Here is a 19,988-nt window from a genome sequence, read left to right as displayed (position 1 = left end):
CTCCAAGTCTTTTTCAGAGTCACTGGTTCTCAGGATAGGGCCCCCCGCATCCAGTAAGTGTGGCCTGCGTTCTTTGTTCCTCGCTGTACATTTACATTTGGCCATATTAAAACACACATTGTTTGCTTTGTTCCCCGTTTACCAAGTGATCCAGACCGCTCTGTATTAGTGACCTGTCCTCTTCATTATTTACCATTCCTCCAATGTTTGTATCATCTGCAAACTTTATCAGTGATGATTTTTTGCCTTCTTCCAAGTCATCAATAAAAATGTTGAACAGTGTAGGCTCAAGCTCCGATCCCTGTTGGACCCCACTGGGGAAACACCTATCAATGAGGATTCCCTGTTTACAGTTACCTTTTGAGACCTGTCAGCCAGCTAGTTTTTAATCCAGTTAGTAGGTGCCAGCATGTTAATTTCATACTGTTCTAGTTTCTTCATCAAAATGTGTGTTAAGTCAAATGCCTCACGAAATTCTAAGTATATCAGCGATATTACCTTTATCAACCCAACTTGTAATCACATCAAAAAAAGATATCAAGTTAGTTTAAGCGGATCTATTTTCTGTAAACCCATGCTATTGGCATTAATGATATTACTCTCCTTTAATTCTTTATTGATTGAGTTGGATATCTAACATTCCATTATTTTGCCTGGGATCAATGCCAGTCTGACAAGCCTATAATTACCCAAGATGTCCTATTTACCCTTTTAAAATACTGGCACAACATTAGCTATCTTCCAGTCCTCTGGAACTTCCCCAGTGTACTAAGAGTTATCGAAAATCAGCATTAATAGGTGAGCAAGCTCCTTGGCCAGTTCTTTTAAAACGCTTAGATGCAAGTTATCTGGATCCGCTGCTTTAAAAATAGCTGCTGCTAACATCCCCCTTCGTCACTGTTAGAATAGAAAGTATTTCTCACCATCATATAACATGAATACATTAACTGGCATTTTCCTAAATGGAAAACAAATATTTATTGAACGCTTTGGCCTTCTCTACATTATTATTGTCAGCTCTACCATTTCCACCTAGTAATGGACAAATACCATTGTTAGGTTTCCTTTTGTTCTGAATATTCTTAAAATGTGTTTTTATTGTCCTTAACTTGGCTGGCCATAGATAGTCCCCTTGTGTCCTTTTGCTTCCCTTAGCAATTTTCTACAATTCTTAGAATCTAATTTATATTTTCCCCCATATGTTATGTATTGTATTTTTTTTATAGCTGCTTTCTCTTCTCCTCTAAATCAGGTTGCTCGTTTTCTTTTCACCTGTGTAGCCTTCTTTCTAGCTTGGGAAATTTAGGCTTTTTGGGCATCTAGTGCAATGTTCTTATACAACTCCAAAATATCATTTACAATTTTCTGATTAAATCCTTTCTCCCAGTTCATTTGACTCATCACTGTTTTCAGCTTGAAACTGGCCCATTTAAAGCACAAGTGTAGATATAATTATACTGGTTTGGACATTATTCGGTTTGCACATTACAAATGTAATCAAGTCATGATCACTGGCACCTAAGCAATGATCAATAAGCCCAAGATGCTGCTCCCTAATAATAAAATAAAATAAGACACAGTTCTTATCTAGTGCTTTTCATCATTAGACCGCAAAGTGTTTTACAAAGGTCAGTAACATCCCCATTTTGCCGACAGGGAAATTGAGGCCAAGAGCTGGGCAGTGACTTGTCCAAGGGCACCCAACAGGCCAGTGGTGCAGCCAGGAATCCTTCTCCTCTGGTTTCCATCCCAATGCTCCCCGTTACATGATTCCCAAGCAATTAATCACCCCAGAAATGTGCTCCCTTCCCCCGAGCCCACAACTCACAGCTGACCCCACATGCCTCGAATGGCGTGTGATGCAGAACATGTCACTCATGTGAATGCACCTCTGAACTCTGTGTCTCTGCTGACCAAGGAGAGCTGTGAGTGGGATGTGGTGGAGGGAGAGGGGAGTGGCATGTTAAAGGGATATTTGCTGTACTTAAAACACCACAAGCTGAGAAAGGGAGGCAAAGGATACTGCTCAGTGGATTCTGGGACAGGAGTTTTGCTAATGGTCAGATGTGTTCAAATCATGGTTGTAGCATTTTCCCAAATTAATGCCAGGCTCCTGTCTTCTTTTTATTAATTTTTTTCTCTGCTATACAGTGCTTGCCAGGGTGGAAGTACTGCCTCTTAGAGGTATGGTGCTTAATTTCCCCAGATTACTGGGTGAGGGCTCAGGCCGGTTCTGTGTTGAATTGTTAAAAGGGACCCCTGGATATTGAGCCCAGCGCTTGTTGCTGCCAGCTCCACCTGGCAAAAGGGTCACACCACTGTCTCCTCCCCGCCTCACCCCACCCCCACTCAGAGAACATAAAAACATAAGAACAGGCCTACTGGATCAGACCAAAGGTCCATGTAGCCCAGTATCCTGTCTTCCGACAGTGGCCAGAGCCAGGTGTCCCAGAGGAAATGAACAGAACAGGTAATCATCAAGTGATCCATTCCCTGTCGCTCATTCCCAGCTTCTGGCAAACAGAGGCTAGGGACACCATTCCTGCCTATCCTGGCTAATAGCCATTGATGGGCCTATCCTCCATGAATTCATTTAGTTCTTTTTTGAACCCTGTTATCGTCTTGGCCTTCACAACATCGTTTGGCAAGGAGTTCCACAGGTTGACTGTATGTTGTGTGAAGAAATACTTCCTTTTATTTGTTTTAAACCTGCTGCCTATTAATTTCATTTGGTGACCCCTAGTTCTTGTGTTATGAGAAGGAGTAAACAACACTTTCTTATCTACTTTCTCGTCACCAGTCATGATTTTATAGACCTCAATCATATCTCCCCTTAGCCGTCTCTTTTCCAAGCTGAAAAGTCCCAGTCTTATTAATCTCTCCTCATATGGAAGCCATTCCATACCCCTAATCATCTTTGTTGCCCTTTTCTAAACCTTTTCCAATTCCAATATATCTTTCTTGGGATGGGGCGACCACATCTGCACACAGTATTCAAGATGTGGGCGTACCATGGATTTATATAGAGGCAACATGATGTTTTCTATCCCTGTCTTAATTATTCCCAGCATTCTGTTCGCTTTTTTGACTGCTGCTGCATGGGGAGAGGCACGGCTGGCCTGCTACTGGTAGCAAATTACATCAGAGAGCAGTTTTTGTAATCCTTTACATACGAGTAACTGCTGCAGGTAGCAAAGTCCTACAGGGAGCAGGTTCTCGCACTGCACCGGCCAGCGCTGGGTGGTGCCGTGGCAGGCGATTTAGAAGTTCCGATCGGACGCTGTCTCTGAGAGCTCGTGCCCCCCAGTCTCAGTGAGCTCCAAGTGCAAACCACCAATTTGAATTCACATCCTGAGTGCCCAATGACGGGGCGGAGGGCAGGACCGGGGCCACGATATCCCTGCCCTGTCAGCAGACCGACCAATCACAGCTCCAGCTGGGTTTGAAAAAAAGTGCGCGCAGCTGGAGGATACCAAAATGCTTTACAAACTGCAACAATCATTGCTAATTTAATATTGTCCCCATTGTTGGTATTACATATTACTTCTCTCTAGGTACTTGACCAGAAACTCCAATACAATAACTATGTCCATTTGTTATTTCTAAGAATTATCTCCTGGTTAATAGTTACCTTCCATCTCACAGGAGAGAGCTTATTGCCCACTTGTTGGGCCAGGTACATTTGTCATTTACTTAACTTTCAGATTACCTAAAATACGGTATCGTAGGATTTTCAGATAATGCTTCAAAAGGTGAAAATAGAAATAATTGTGATTTAATTATATCACAACATTTAGAAATACAAATGCAATCTACAAAGACATGCTATATTTTGTAAAAAGTGTAAACAGTCAAAAATGACTTTAAATAAATCATAAGTATGTTACAATATTCATAGTCATAGAATCTGAGGTCAAAAGGGATCACCAGACCATCTAGTCTGACCTATATATCACAAAAGGGATCACCAACCCACCCAGCACTCGCACACTAATCCCAACAACTAAAATTAAACTAAGGCTATGTCTACACTACCACTTATGGTGTTATAATTTACGTCACTCCGGGGTGTGAATAAGCCACCTCACTGAGTGACATAAATTACACCGACCTGAGCCCTGGTGTGGACAGTGCTATGTTGGAGCTTCTCCTGCTGACATAGCTGCCCCCACTCATTGTGGGTGGATTAATTAAGTCAACAGGAGATCTGTCTCCTGTCTGCTTAGAGTGGCTACACTAGAGAGCTTAGAGAGACAGCTGCATCAATGCATCATAGCCCTCAGCAGACTAAACTATTACATGCCACAAGCAGAGAATAGAAGGGATGGATGTACATTAATGCCCAAGGCCCCTGCAATGGAAACTGATTAACTGAGATGTATCCAGACGATCCTGGCAATCAGTCTGCACTCCATGCTGCAGCGGAAGGCCAAAAACTCCCAAGGTCATTGCCAATTTGCCCTGGGATTGCAGGGGGCGGGGGGGGGGGGAGGGGAAATTCTTTCCTGTTCCTACACATGGTGATCACAAACAAATACATTACTTTAAATAAATCATAACTATATAACTTCAAGTATCAGAGGGGTAGCCGTGTTAGTCTGGATCTGTAAAAGCAGCAAAGAGTCCTGTGGCACCTTATAGACTAACAGACGTATTGGAGCATGAGCTTTCGTGGGTGAATACCCACTTCTTCACATGCAACCGTGCAAGCTTTTATACAACTTCAAGTATATTAATAATGAATTCTGTAATAAACTGCATTTCTGACTCTGTGTAAGAAGAGTAGGGGTGCAATTTTAAAAATTCCTAGCCATATGATAGAAATTAGCCTCTGGGCATGCTATGCAATATTTTCTAGTTGTATAGCTCCAAAGTACTTTTTGAAGACTGGTAATCAAAACCCCCTCTTCTTTGAAACGTCTATGTTTAATTAGGGAAATTAGTGGTGTTTTCCTCTTCCATTAGAAATCTGTGAACTATATAGATTTTATTATTTTATTTTTTAAATATAATAAAACAAATACCTGTGGATGGGTATAAAAATTAAAATCCTGCTTAGACTATTTATTAGTCAATCTATTAGTCAGGGAAGGTTTTTCATCAAATCACGTGGTAAGAATTCTACTGACTCTATTTGGTATTACTCTTCATGAATTATTTGCATCTACATCTATTTATATTACATGGATTGACTTAATTTAGCTCTCTGTTTTTTTGTTTTTTTAAAATATAGCACATTATGGCATTTGGTCCTGCATTGGATTCAACTTGTGAAAAATTCTGTATATTCTTGTAATTATTTGCAGTTTTTAATTTGTATAAATTTAATACCTGTATTATCTAATTGAGTTCTTTCTACAACTATTTACACCACTTTTTCTTTAGATTTGATGGCAAAAATTGATGGCAGTATACATTTTTATTATTCACCAGTCTTTTTCTGAGGGGTAGCCGTGTTAGTCTGGATCTGTAAAAGCAGCAAAGAGTCCTGTGGCACCTTACAGACTAACAGACGTATTGGAGCATGAGCTTTCGTGGGTGAATACCCACTTCGTCGGATGCATGTAGTGGCACTATATGCATCTGACGAAGTGGGTATTCACCCACGAAAGCTCATGCTCCAATACGTCTGTTAGTCTGTAAGGTGCCACAGGACCCTTTGCTGAGTCTTTTTCTGTCAATCATTTTTATATTTAAATTTGAAACAATACACATGACATCAATAAAATTACTTTGTTTGTACTGACAGAGCTTATTGTATTGTGTATCTTCCCCATTAACTATTTTTCATATGAGTATCAACAAGAATGTGTAGCACAGACTGTGGTTTCAGACAGTTTTATTTATTCGTGAACACTTACACAAAGGGAAACATTGTCATTTCTAAACATTTACAAAAGTATTTTGTATAGAGAAGATAATGATCTTGCAAATATTTTCGTATAAACAAAAAATAACCTCAGGGTTATCTGGCATGTACTTACGCTGCAATACCAAAATGTACTTGTAGCCATGATTCATTTTCTTAATTTTCATAACTATTAGTTTCAAGAATTTCATATTATAAAAAAAATACTTACTAAGTTAAAAGCCATATTTGCATACACTGAAAAATGCTGCACTTTGATGTGTACCACTAATTCTTATTAATGGCTAGAGTAGCTTATGGTATGGCATCAAAGAGACGATGGATTTCTTTCTGCTATTTCAGACCAGATATTTTCTAGATTCTTTTAGGTACATATTCATAATGAATATTACATCAACACAATCTTTCATCACAGTTTAGTAAACATAATTTCTTTAGCTGTTTAATTATTTTTGGAAATTAAGTCTGTCCAATGTATTGAGTGGTATTGTTTCTCGTTTACAAATACATTCAGATTCATTCTGAAAAAGTGTTACATCACTTCATATTTTTGCAAAAAATATTTTTTATAAACTATGATAGCCAGATTATTATTACAAGGAATCTAAGATGCGTGTTCCAGTTATAATATTGAATGAGCTTTGGTACACCTAACTACTCTACCACATACTCTAATGTTCTAAACCAGAGAACTGAAAAGAAAGCATAAAACAAAAAATGTGCAAGTTTAGACACACTGCAGCAAAACTATTGAAGAAATCTTTCAAAACGGTGCCTGGAACATACAGCATTTACTTCTAAAATTGCTATAAGTGTGGTTAAAAATTTTTTTTTATAGAGACTATAAACAGTAGATAGTGTTGTACAAAGAAAACAAAATGTAAAATGAGTTGACAAATAGAATATTTCTTTAATACATTTTATAAGTCATTTTTATCTATGACTGAATATATACTTCATCAATGAAATTTGTAGAAAAAATGACTTAGCTGAACTACTTACTGAAAATATATTGACAGATCTATCATTTAAAACATGAAATTATGTTCCCCACACAGAATAACATTTTATTTTACACATTGCACTTTGTCTTTAGTGTAATTATGCCAGATCCCTTAAACTACTATAGTCCCTAGGTACTATTGCAATATTTGTGGCCAGATATTTTCACTATCAACAAACACTGGGCAGTTACAAATAGTTTTAAGATGTAATTTATAAACTTAATTTTATGGCCAGTCATAATGCACAGAGGTGTATTATTAACACAAAGTTGAAAAATACTATATAAAACAAATATCTACAAATTTAATAGTTTACCCCCAATTCAGTTGACAAAGAAATTCTTCATTTATGTATTTTATAAAAAACCTCAGTTTTCAGAAAATCAGATTTCCTTTCAAGAAATAAAAATAATAAAAAGAAATAGGGTGACTGTTCCTGCATTTAATTTAAAGCAGAAGACTACACTTAACTCGTCAAAGTGAGCCTCCTTATTTCCCACACTTCCGTTTTATCATTTGAATTTGAATATTGCATGCCGTATGTTGAAAATTCATCACCCATTACAAGGCAGAATCACAGACATAGGATATATAAATGCCCTACTGTCCCTATTCTCTTCCCCATCACTTGCTATGTCCAACATCTAAACAGGAGATGGTTACAATTCTTGAGTCCTGATTGCAGTTCTCAGACTGCTCCAAAATGCAATAGCCCCCAAGGAGCCATTCACTACTCTGGGATCACTGGAATGCAGTGTGCTACAAGCATGAAAGGAACTGTGTGTGAAAGGGTATGTAGAATACCTTCACTTCCACTTGGAGATTATCCATACACAGCAGCGGTGCAAAGGGAGTCATAGATATTTTTTATAACTTAGTAAAGTCAGCAAAGTTAAGTTTAAATAAACATACACAAAGGGTAATTTAAAAGAATTATAGTAGTCTGTAATGGCTGAATTGTGAATTTTTATTTAACCAATTTTGAAATCAGGTAATTCCTTCAAATTCCTTTTATGTCAAATAATTAAATATGTCAAATGTTTGTACATATTTCTGAATCAATATGAACCAGGAGACCTAAGATGAAACTGTGATCACAACAGTCACAGATGCACTACAGCAGCATTTGTCAAAAGGACAAAATAATAAGACCAGGGTTTCTTGTCTGAAATATTTCATATTTTTTTGATAAACTTGGGAGGTTTTAACATCATTTAAATATTCTTTTGTAGGAGCAAAATAATACAATTAATGTTACTAAAAATGCAGATGCCTGTTTTTCTCTGATTATGCACATTTAAAACATTAGTTATTTCATCTGCCATAAAAATTACCTTTCCCTTCTTGGGTCTGACACCAAGATTGCTTTAAAAAAATACCCTCCTGATCCTCAGCATTTATTTAATACTACAATATATAAATTTCTTCTATAAAGATAAATCTATGTAGGAAATAATTTCAGATAGATTCCTTTGAAAGAAAGCAAAACACATAATCAGAAGATTCAGCTGGTACATCATTTCAAGTACACAGGTAATTTCTTTTCAACTGTTCAAATTACTGCAGTTAATCTTTTCATATTCTGTAACAGCATTAGGAGTAAATGGTGATCACTTCACGTCCACCACCTCGCACTAAGAGAACTCTGTTCAGACCTTCTGTCAAAACTTCCAAAAACTCCATGTCTGGGGGACAATCAAGTTAAGGTTTTAAGATTATAGACAAGAAATAAAACAACCTTTAAACATAATCCTAAAAAAACCCCTTAGTAAATTGTACTCCTGCATCCAAAGTGGAAGTGTAGCAGCCGCATCCAATAACTTGTCTGAAGCACCTAACACATTCATCTTTCATGAAGTGCACCCACAACAATTTTAGATCCCAGCATGCAAAGAGCCTGCCATCTCAGATCAAGAAGGAGTAATAAATGTTGTGATCTATGTAGGCACTCCAGAAGTACTAATAAATAGATAAAATTGGCATTAAACACTATTATTTTTATCTAAGCATTTTAGATAAACTGAACCCAAAATACCAGTGTTACCATTAAACAAAGACAACATTTTCCACACACAACTTTTGGTCTCATGAAAACATATTCTACAAATGCTAGTCTTAAAGGCATAGTTCTCACTAGTTAAAATACAAACAAAAAAGCCACAGTACAGACAAAGAAAAGCACACAGCCCCTATATACATATAAGCAAATATACACATGCTCATTCATATCAATTACAACTTTAATTTTTGCAATTGTTGATCTATATGATATTATTACTTTTTTGTAATATAGTATACTTCACCATTAAAACAATACAGCATAGGATACAGTTTTCATCCCCTTTTTTGTTTTTAGGAGGTCCAGGCATATTCAATAAAACTAGCTGAGCACGTTGTGACTTATTTAATATTACTCCATTGAGCTTCACAGCAGTGTGCATTCTTCTCACATTTGACTGATTCCTAGTACATAAACAAACTTTTTTAAAGTAAAGATATTATTGTAACCAATAACTATTTTAATCTGTATACCATAAATAAATTTATGAATGATGATAATTACCTGAAAATATAATACTTGTGATAGAAGGAGATGCTTAAGAGGGTTAAACTTAGATCTCAGTACAGCTTAACTTCTATAATTATAGTTACTCATTTATTAAAAATAAAGTCCAATTTTGATGGTTTATGAAAGAGGGGCTATAATTTTTAACTTAAAATTGGTAATACTTTCCTTCAAAATAAGATAAAATCTAAACACAAGTACTGCTTTCAGGATAATTTCCTTATAAGTGAAATTTAAGCCAAGGGGTGGATATAGATTGATAGAGATGCCTAGAAATATAATTGAGGGAAGAATGCAAAACAGGGATTTATAATGGAAATTCAGACACAATCTTTGCTATAGCATTTCTAAATGCACTGTAGCAAGACTATGCAGACACAGTGGGATTTCCTTTAAGTTCCTTTGAAAATCCCAGCATAAGTTAAACTAGTCATACTATAAAATCTTTGAACAAAATTCAGTTCATAATGGGAAACTATATGAGAAAGTAGCCAAGTGGTTAGTTGTTGGCAATAACACCCAAAGGCACTGCCAGTCATTCTTTTAATTCATCATCTCACAATGTTTTTTTTATGACTTTTTTTCTCCTTGTTGTTCGTCTCTGTCTCTAGAAATAAGTTATACAGACAGGCTTCCGAGTTCACTGGTGTGAAAAGATATAGAAATGGGCATAATAGATACAATGACCAGATATCAGAATTTATCAGGGTGTCTTGGGTATTGTAGAGCTGTCTCATTTTTCTGAGTGGTCCTATTGAAATCAGTTTTGTCCTGGCTTCAGTAAAAATTATTAGATATTTTGAGTGACTCCCACTGTGCTGCTCAGTGACTCCCTCTAAGCTCTTTGTTTTCCCACATAAACAGATATCACTTCTGCTCCCACCAGCCACAAAAAAAGTGCTTACATTTTGCTTACAAATGACAGAGATTACTGTCATCTAAATGGCCACAGCTGAAGCTTTGAAATTCTATGCAGACCTCTTTCATGGTATGTGGGATCTTTTGGAAGGAAACTCCCTTCTCAAGCAGTGATGATGTCTTTCAATGGGGGAGGGATAACTTAGTGAGGGAGAGGGATAGCTCAGTGGTTTGAGCATTGGCCTGCTAAACCCAGAGTTGTGAGTTCAATCCTTGAGAGGCCCACTTGGGGATCTGGGGCAAAATCAGTCCTTGGCCCTACTAGTGCAGACAGGGGGCTGGACTCAACTCAATGACCTTTCAGGGTCCCTTCCAGCTCTATGAACTAGGTATATCTCCATATATTTATTTACGGGTTACTGCTGTGCTGACCTATGCTAGTTCCCATATGTTTTTATTTAACATTGTAGTTTTAATAGCAGAGTTGCATCTGGGTGATGAGGCCCTGGCATGCTCATTTGACTCAATGCCCTGGCAGAGTGAGGGTTGTCTGGCAAGAAAAAGAAAGCCATAGCTCACTCTCTGAGACTCCAGAAAAACTACCTTATAAATACAGCATATCTCGGACTAGGCTTAGGGGTGAGAGAGGGGGAGTAAAAGAAGGAAAAGGGACTGCCCACTAAGAGAGGTCCTATAGGGATCTAGAGAGTTATAGGCTCAACATTTCTGTGATTCCTCAGCTGAGGACAGCAAGAGGAACTAGAAGTTGAAATGAGATCACTACTGCAAAAAAAATTAAATTAAATTAAAGTGTAAAAGAAAATGATCAAAGGAAACATGTTCAGTTGCCACAGGCAGAATTTCGGGTGGTCTGAAGTGAGGGCAGGGCTATCCCCAGCAACTCTGGACTGTTACCAAATTCTAGACATGAGACACAGTCCCACTAATTAAGAATGAAGGGGAAAGCTGGTAACAGAAATAAAATAAGGCAAGAAATTGTTCATTCCTCACTTTGTCCTCTATTTCCTTCGGTTTGTTTTCCTTTCTTCATGTTCCAGTGTTCCTTCAAATAGTCAAAAATCACTGTCTCCTCCCCCCCCCCAAAAAAACCCCAAGTTTGGCTTAAACATGAATAAAAACATAAAAATAAAGTTGAGTTATTTGCCTTCTGGTTTTTGAGCAGTAGGGTTAGTATTTTAAAGCTTTTCTTTACATTAAAGTTGAAATTCTCATTTAATCACAATATTTCAGGCCCTGGTGCTTTAAGGAAGATATCAAATATCAGAAGAATTGGCAACATTGATTATTGGCCAGTGAACCCTACCTCTTGGGGGCAGCAGACAGTGGGAGAGCCCACAATAGCATGATTCCTTCAAAAGCTGTGGGTGGAAGTGTTGAGGCAGAGGGCCTATGCATTTATCCAAAATGCATAGGTTTAGAGAGCCAAACCCCAAGCCAATTCCAAGTGACCCTCCCCTCACATGCCTTCAAATTACAGCAAAATTCTGAGAACTGAATTTCTCATCCAACACATACGGTTTCCTATAAAAGGGATATCTAATATGAAGAAATTATTAATTGGAGAAGTTGTTGGATAGGAACTCAGTGAAGATGACAGATGACTGGCACTTTCTGGAACAAGAAAATACAGTAGAACCTCAGAGTTAAGAACACTAGAATTATGAACTGACCAGTCAACCACACACCTCATTTGGAACTGGAAGTATGTAATCAGGTAGCACTGCGCGCGCACACACACACACACACACACACACAGCAAATACAGTACAATACTGTGTTAAACAAACTACTAAAAAATAAAGGGAAAGCAACCTTTTTCTTCTTATAGTAAAGTTTCAAAGCTGTATTAAGTTAATCTTCAGTTGTAAACTTTTGAAAGAACAACCATAACATTTTGTTCAGAGTTACGAACAGTTCAGAGTTATGAACAACCTCCATTCTCGAAGTGTTCATAAGTCTGAGGTTCTACTGTAGTTTGGACTCAACTTTTGGGAATCCCTGTAGTTTAAAGCATAATGATGTGAGAAGACTGTACAAGTAAATGATGGATTTAGTTAGGAATGGATTAAGGCATGAATGAGGATTAGAACAGAAACAGTCTCAAAGTAAGGAGAAATTATGGCAATATATCGCCAGTAGTGATAGGCAGATTAATAAAAAAGGGAGATGTATAATTCCAAGGTTTGTGGCTTTGGAAACAAAGTTAAAATCCAAATAAATCACATGATTTTATGCCTGTAACTATCAGGCATATTTACAAGGGCTGTCAATTAATTGCAGTTAACTCAAGCGATTAATGCAAAACAAATTAACTAAATTAAAAAATAGTCGCAATTAATCGCAGTTTTAATCTCATGATTAAACAATAATAGAATACCAATTTAAATTAATTATAAATATTGTGGATGTTTTTCTACATTTTCAAATATATTGATTTCAATTACAATACAGAATACAGTGTACAGTGCTCACTTTATATTATTATTTTTTGTTACAAATGTTTGCACTGTAAAAAAGATAAACAAAAGTAATAGTATTTTTCAGTTCACCTCATCCAATCACTACAGTGCAATCTCTATCATGAAAGCACAACTTACAAATGTAGAATTTATTTTATATAAATTCACACAAAAGGAAAACAATGTGAAAATTCAGAGCCTACAAGTCCACTCATTCCTACTTGTAGTTCAGCCGATCGCTAAGACAAACAAGTTTGTTTACATTTACGGGAGATAATGCCTGCTTATTTACCAAGAAGCGGGCAGCAATATCTATTAACTATTTACCCTGTTCCTTCCCTACCTGTTTGCCATGCTCATTGATTGTATAATGTTTAAATTTAGATTGCAGGATCTTGGGGGCAAAGATTACTTTTTCTATGAAGAGCCTAACACATTTTTGGCTGCTATCAAACTAATAATAACAAGATTAATTTGAATACAGATTTTTTTTAACCTGAAGGATTACAATTCTGTGGAAGTAATTACAGTAGCTAGAAAATGACAAAGAGAGAAATCAAAGATCATAGAGATGGAGCAACAAAAGACAGAATTCTGTGTACGGTGGAAGCTGTCTTTTAGCACTTCTGTCAAAACAGAGAAAACCCAAGAACGGAGAGAAAAGGAAAAGTAGAGTACTTCTAGTGGCTCCATCAGGGTGGATAAACTCCCTCTGGACATGATCTGGTTTTATGAATCCGTTGGTAAATTTATTTGCTCCCTATAGCCCAAATGAAGGGTGTGTGTGGGGGGGGTGGGGGGATTACATTGCAGGAGGAAATCTACAGTTTACCAATTGGGAAATGGAGGCTTTTTGAATAATACAATTTTTTAACAAGTCTCAGTCTCATTTTTTTCAGCCCACAGTGCCAAACAGTACCATAATCAGAATTAAAATTTTTATACATACATTCAATGTTTTAAGAAGATAATTAGAAAAAATGAAGGTCACTTATTTTGCAACCAAATACTGTTAGATTTTAATGAAAGATTTTGCAATTTACTATATTGACCATCATTTTTGAGAAACTTATATGTATACTATGAATTATTCTGAAATGAAAAACTGGTGAGGTTTAGGAACTAAAACAGAAAAAGGTGACAGGAAATGCTATGCTAATTATATTCACATGCCAAATCACAATATGTGCACAATATGCATACTATAAATCATGGGAAGCAACTGCTTTAAAGGAAACATGCAATAATAATACACAAGAACCAGGGAACACAGCCTAAATTAAAACAGATTTGACTTACAGATTTCCCCATTCTCTACATGGAAGAGAAACAAACATGTATAAATACATTGCTTTATGCTATTTGGTACATTTTTAAATATAGCAACTTCAGCTGATAAAAACTGTACAACTTTAGTGGTTTGAATTAACCTTTCCCTCATTGACTAGTAGTATAATTTTAGAGTTCTAATATCTAAATAAAAAATGTCGATCTATGTTTTTGCATGATTCAAAAGGTCTACTACCAGAAAAGAATTTAAAAAACAACTATTTTAAGTAAAATATAAGTCAATCTCTAGCATAGCTTCTGAACAGAACAGTATATTAAAGCAAAACTCCATCATAACCAAACCGATATTCCGCATTTGTAATAGGTAAAAATTCCCCGCCCCCCCAAAAAAAGGCTCCGAAGTGACTGAGGTTTCATTTTCAAGAGCATTGAAGCTTATCTGACTTTCAGTTTTACCCATTATTACTAAAGGTCAGCTCTTACACACTTAGGCAGGGGCTCCGGCAGCAGAAGTAGAAATAGGGACTTACCGGTATGGGGCTGGATTGGGGCCGGCTCTGGCCCCTGGAAGGGGCGGGGTCTTGGGCAGAAGGGGCGGGGATGGAGATCAGAGCCAGCCCCGGCCTGCCCTGTACTGGTAAGTGCCCTCCCCCTCCCCCGCCTGGGTAGCAGTGGCAGCTGGGGGCTCTAGCAGCAGTTTAAATGGCCCAGCGCTTGGCCGCTGCTACCACCCCGGGCCCTTTAAATAGCTGCCGGAGCCTGCCGGAACGGTGGTGGGGCTCTGGAGGCTATTTAAAGGATGAGGGCCATAGAGGCAGCGGGAGCCCCGGGCCCTTTAAATAGCTGCTGGAGACCCGCCACTACTCCAGGGCTCTGGGGGCTATTTAAAGGGCCCAGGACTCCCCTGCTTCTACTGCCCAGGCCCTTTAAATAGCCCCCAGAGCCCTGGGATAGTGGCAGCGGGGCTCTGGCGGCAATTTAAAGGGCCTGGGGCTCCAGCTGCTGCTGGGAGACCCAGGCCCTTTAAATTACCACCTGGGGAAGCTGGGCTGCCCCAGTACGGTGCACCGGTTCTTGCCAATACACCGTACCGGGGCATACCGGCTTACTTTCACCTCTGCACTTAGGGTACATCTACACAGCAACCCATCTTCCCTCCCCCATGGCAGCGAGTCTCAGAGCCCAGGTCAACTAACTTGAGCTCGCAATATGGGGCTAAAAATAACAGTGTAGATGTTCCTGCTTGAGTGGGAGACCGGGCTCTGAAACCTGGTCTGGAGGAGGGTCTACTACTATACATACAATATGATGGGGGCTAATTTAGCTACAATGAATCAGGAAAAAGATCTTGGAGTCATTGTGGATAGTGTGCAGAGGCAGTCAAAAAAGCAAACAGGATGTTAGAAATCATTAAAAAAGGGGATAGAGAATAAGAAGGAGAATATATTATTGCCCTTATATAAATCGACGGTATGCCCACATCTTGAATACTGCATACAGATGTGGTCTCCGCATCTCAAAAAAGATATACTGGCATTAGAAAAGGTTCAGAGAAGAGCAACTAAAACGCTTAGGGGTTTGGAACGGGTCCCATATGAGGAGAGATTAAAGAGGCTAGGACTTTTCAGCTTGGAAAAGAGGAGACGAAGGGTAGATCTACACTTATCCGGTAGTTCGGCGGCAAGCAAATCGAACTTCTGGGTTTGACTTATCGCGTCTTGTCTGGATGAGATAAGTCAAACCCGGAAGTGCTCCCCGTCGACTGCGGTACTCCAGCTCGGCAAAGTCGATGGGGGAGCCTGCCTGCCGCGTCTGGACCGAGGTAAGTTCGAACTAAGGTACTTCGAACTTCAGCTATGTTATTCACGTAGCTGAAGTTGCGTACCTTAGTTCGAATTGGGGGGTTAGTGTAGACCTGCCCAAAGAGGGGATATGATAGAGGTATATAAAATCATGAGTGATATGGAGAAAGCAGATAAGGAAAAGTTAATTACTTATTCCCATAATACAAGAACTAGGGGTCACCAAATGAAATTAATAGGCAGCGGGTTTAAAACAAATAAAAGGAAGTTCTTCTTCACACAGTGCATAGTCAACTTGTGGAACACCTTACCTGAGGAGGTTGTGAAGGCTAGGACTATAACAGTGTTTAAAAGAGAACTGGATAAATTCATGGAGGTTAAGTCCATGAATGGCTATTAGCCAGGATGGGTAAGGAATGGTGTCCCTAGACTCTGTTTGTCAGTGGGTGGAGATGGATGGCAGGAGAGAGATCACTTGATCATTACCTGTTAGGTTCACTCCCTCTGGGGCACCCGGCATTGGCCACTGTCGGTAGACAGGATACTGGGCTAGCTGGACCTTTGGTCTGACCCAGTACAGCCGTTCTTATGTCTCAGAGCCTGAGCAAGAATGTTTATACTGCTATTTTTAACCCCATAGTGCATGCCCGAATCAGATGACCTGGGCTCCGATACTTCCTGCTGCAGGAGTTTTCTGCAGTGTAGACATATCCTTAAGTCCTGTCTTGCAGCTTACATATGTGGGGAAAACCCCAGTACCTGGGTAGAATCTCATTGACTTCTGAGGGTACAGGGGTCCATCAACCTATTGTAACTCACAAGATTGGGGACTAAGCCTGTTTAATTAGAGTAGATGGTTGAATCAATTTCATAGGACAATACTTAGCATCTTCTTTATAGTTATTTTCAATAAGAACATTATACGTGTAATATGACAAATGTAAAATGTGAAAAAGCTTCTTCTAAAGCACTGTTACAAGTAATGCAAATGTATCAGTCACCCAAATTAGCACTTATTGCCTCAAACATTAGCCTCTTCTACGCTTCACTTAGGGCCTGATATTGTAAACACTTATGCATGTAAATTCTGCCATTGACTTCAGTGCCACTACTCCTGTGTAAAAAATTACTGACATGCATACGTTTTTACAAGATGAGGCCTCAAATAATACCAGAAAAAGGATAAAACCAGAAACTTATTAAAATCACATTTGTACTTACGGCTTCATGTTGAAGATATCTTTAAAACCTGTTATATTTGTTTCTCTATTTTTGTGCTTTTCAGCTATAAACTTTTCTTTAGTCCAGGTCATTTGCACTTTTTCAGGTGTAGCAGCAGCAGCATCACACTTAACAACTACTGCTGAATGGGATGCAGTGTTTCGGTCATGGATTAACTGAGCCTGAAAAAAAAATAAAAAAAAAGAGAACAGGTCAAAATATAGTAGTTTTAGAGAGGCAAGGAAATTTAAATCACTGATTCTGCACCACCTAAATCAATGGGAATTGACAGACTTTAATTGGAGCTGGATCAGCCCCAAGAGGTTTACAAACTATGATACCTTATGCTGCAAACACATGCTTAACTTTAACATTGAAGCCAACAGAACTACTCAGATGCATGAAGTTACTCATTTGTGTTTACTGGGGTCTAATTTAGAGGCTTATTTTTATAATTAAAACTAAAGACAATTTGCTTTAATGAAAATTTGAGTCCAAATTACTGTGCAACTTTAATTCCTATTTGAAGATTTTCCTGGGAATTTCCTTATGTTTAAAAAGATGTTTTTCCTTGCTGTCACTAGGGTACCCATTAAGAGTGAAAAAAAGACCAAAAATATATCTGCAAATACTTTGCACTAAGCAGCACTAGCAGAGATATCAGAAACAATTAACATTGAATTGGTATCTGAAATAAAAAAAATCAATATCACTGTTTAGGACAGAAATAATGTCTAACTGTCTTTCATTGTTATGGAACAGAAGACATTTACAATCGATTATATTAAAAAATGCAAAGGGAGGGAAAATTCTGTGTTATAGATTTTATTTCATTGCTTAAATGGAAATTAACACAAATATGCCCACAGTATGTAAAGTATGTGGAATATAAAGAAACACCAATGTAATGCCACAAACTAGGATACCTATCTTTGGACATAAACATTTGAAGTGCCATATTTTCCTCATAATCAAACTAATAAAGAAATTGATGAGTGACATTTACAGTGTAAAGATTCTTCACCAGAAGTATACAAATACTGTTGATCTCTATTTTTAAGAAGATAAAGTATATCTTTAGGGGTTTTTTTGCACTCCAACAGTAAAATTGACTTCAGTGGGGCCAGAATTTCATGGTAGGTTTCTGACTAAATGGACTTAGAGATGCTTCAGCACTGGCTATATGCTGCTTGATACATGATAGACTTCTAAATGCAATCTTTATTTTAAATATTTTGCAGGAGTAAAATATGCTTCTCAAACTCCTCAAATTCTAGAAATTTCTTAAATGAGGAGAAGGGAGTAGTTGAAGATATCTTTGCTAATTTTCTTGAGACTTTTAGAAATTCCAGACATTACTTCTCAGGAAATTCTAGAAATGAGAAAAGATGTAATATAGTGACAGTTTGTAATACCAGGTATATACACAAAAGTTAGTGCCATGATAATAAAAATAAATCATAGTAGGTAATACTAAAATCTAAATTTCTTGAGGATTGTTTCCAGACAAGAAAAAGGAGAAGACTGTTTTTTAATAAAAATAAATAAATTAATTAATGGAGATATCCTATCTCCTAGAACTGGAAGGGACCTTGAAAAGTCATCAAGTCCAGCCCCCTGCCTTCACCAGCAGGACCAAGTACTGATTTTGCCCCAGCTCCCTAAGTGGCCCCCTCAAGGATTGAACTCACAACCCTGGGTTTAGCAGGCCAATGCTCAAACCACTGAGCTACCCCCAAGGCATGTTCAGTATATGAACACCTGACTTTGTGGTATCAACTTAAAGCACAAAGAGCTTATCAACCACTTGGGACCTGGAAATCAATAGACAATTGTGACCTCACCTTTCTACCATAATGACCAACCTATTTTCTCTCTCAACCCACCCATTCCTTCCAAATTCTTAGTACTTATTATACTCAACCTCAGACCTTTATTTGTTTTATAACTTTTCACACACAAGTGATTATTCATGTACAATGGTCTCCTTTGCAGCACAGAAGGGGGTTGGGTTCATAAGAAAGCCTGGGCATTCATTCAAGGCTCAGTAGTTGCCTGCATGTGGCTGTGGATCTTGGCTAAGTTCTGTATCTTGGTTAGGCCTCAAAATAATCAAAGCCTTCTAAGGTCAAAGTGTATCAGTTAAACCTGGGATAGGTAGGATGCTGTGGAGTTGAGTACTGAAAAAAGGAAGGCCAGCAACACTTAAAGGAGGGTTGTTCTTATTCCCTTCACTAGGGTTACCATTCGTCCGGATTCCCCCGGACATGTCCGGCTTTTTTCAGTTAAAAATAGCATCCGGGGGGAATTTGTCAATGTCCGGACTTCCCCCGCCCCCCATGCAGAGCGTGCGGGGCTTACAGGGCAGCTGGCCAGATGGTGCCACTCGCACGGGGCTCTGGCAGCCAGAGCCCTTCCTTCACTTCCCCCCTCCTCTCCCCTGCAACTTGAGACCACTCCCCTCCTCTCCCTCCCTCCCCCCTGCATTCACAGATCGCCGGCCGGTGTATCAGCACTCGGCCTCCGGCAGTCTGGAGCTCCGACCCTGCTCCCTTCCCCCGCTGCCGAGCGCGCCGCTCTGCAGCACAGTAAGGGACCTGGGGGTCAGAGAAGCGGCAGGGAGGTTCTGGGGGGGGTGGTGGTAGTCAAGAGACAGGGAGCAGGGGGAGGGTTGGATGGGTCAGGAGTTCGGGGGGGGGCTGTCTGGGGGTTGGGGGTGTAAGGTTTTGGGCAGTCAGAGTACAGGTGGGGGGGTCTCAGGAGGGGGCAGTTAGGGGACAAGGCACAGGGAGGCTTAGGTAGGGGGTGGGGTTCTGGAGGGCAGTTAGGAGCAGGGGTCCCAGGAGGGGGCAGTCAGGGGACAGGGAGCAGAGGGGTTTAGATCGTGCTTGTGATTGC

The 19,988-nt window shown here is 38.9% G+C and overlaps 1 protein-coding gene across 1 annotated transcript in view; it reads right to left on the bottom strand.

The window, feature by feature from the left end:
* Nucleotides 1-5,822: 5,822 nt before the first annotated feature.
* SLC12A7 (solute carrier family 12 member 7) overlaps nt 5,823-19,988 on the bottom strand; it is a 324,374-nt gene continuing 310,208 nt past the window's right edge. Inside the window, exons 22-24 of the mRNA XM_034761495.1 lie at nt 17,091-17,272; nt 9,203-9,336; nt 5,823-8,558 (exon numbers count right to left, since the gene is read on the bottom strand). Coding sequence (XP_034617386.1) covers nt 8,467-8,558; nt 9,203-9,336; nt 17,091-17,272 — 408 coding nt within the window. The 3' untranslated portion in view covers nt 5,823-8,466. The remainder of the gene's footprint in view (nt 8,559-9,202; nt 9,337-17,090; nt 17,273-19,988) is intronic.

Source organism: Trachemys scripta, chromosome 2 (assembly GCF_013100865.1).
Source record: "Trachemys scripta elegans isolate TJP31775 chromosome 2, CAS_Tse_1.0, whole genome shotgun sequence".
NCBI classification, from domain to species: Eukaryota; Metazoa; Chordata; order Testudines; family Emydidae; genus Trachemys; species Trachemys scripta.
The sequence above is the reverse complement of the archived record's forward strand: the minus strand, read 5'-3'. Positions and strand labels throughout refer to the sequence as shown.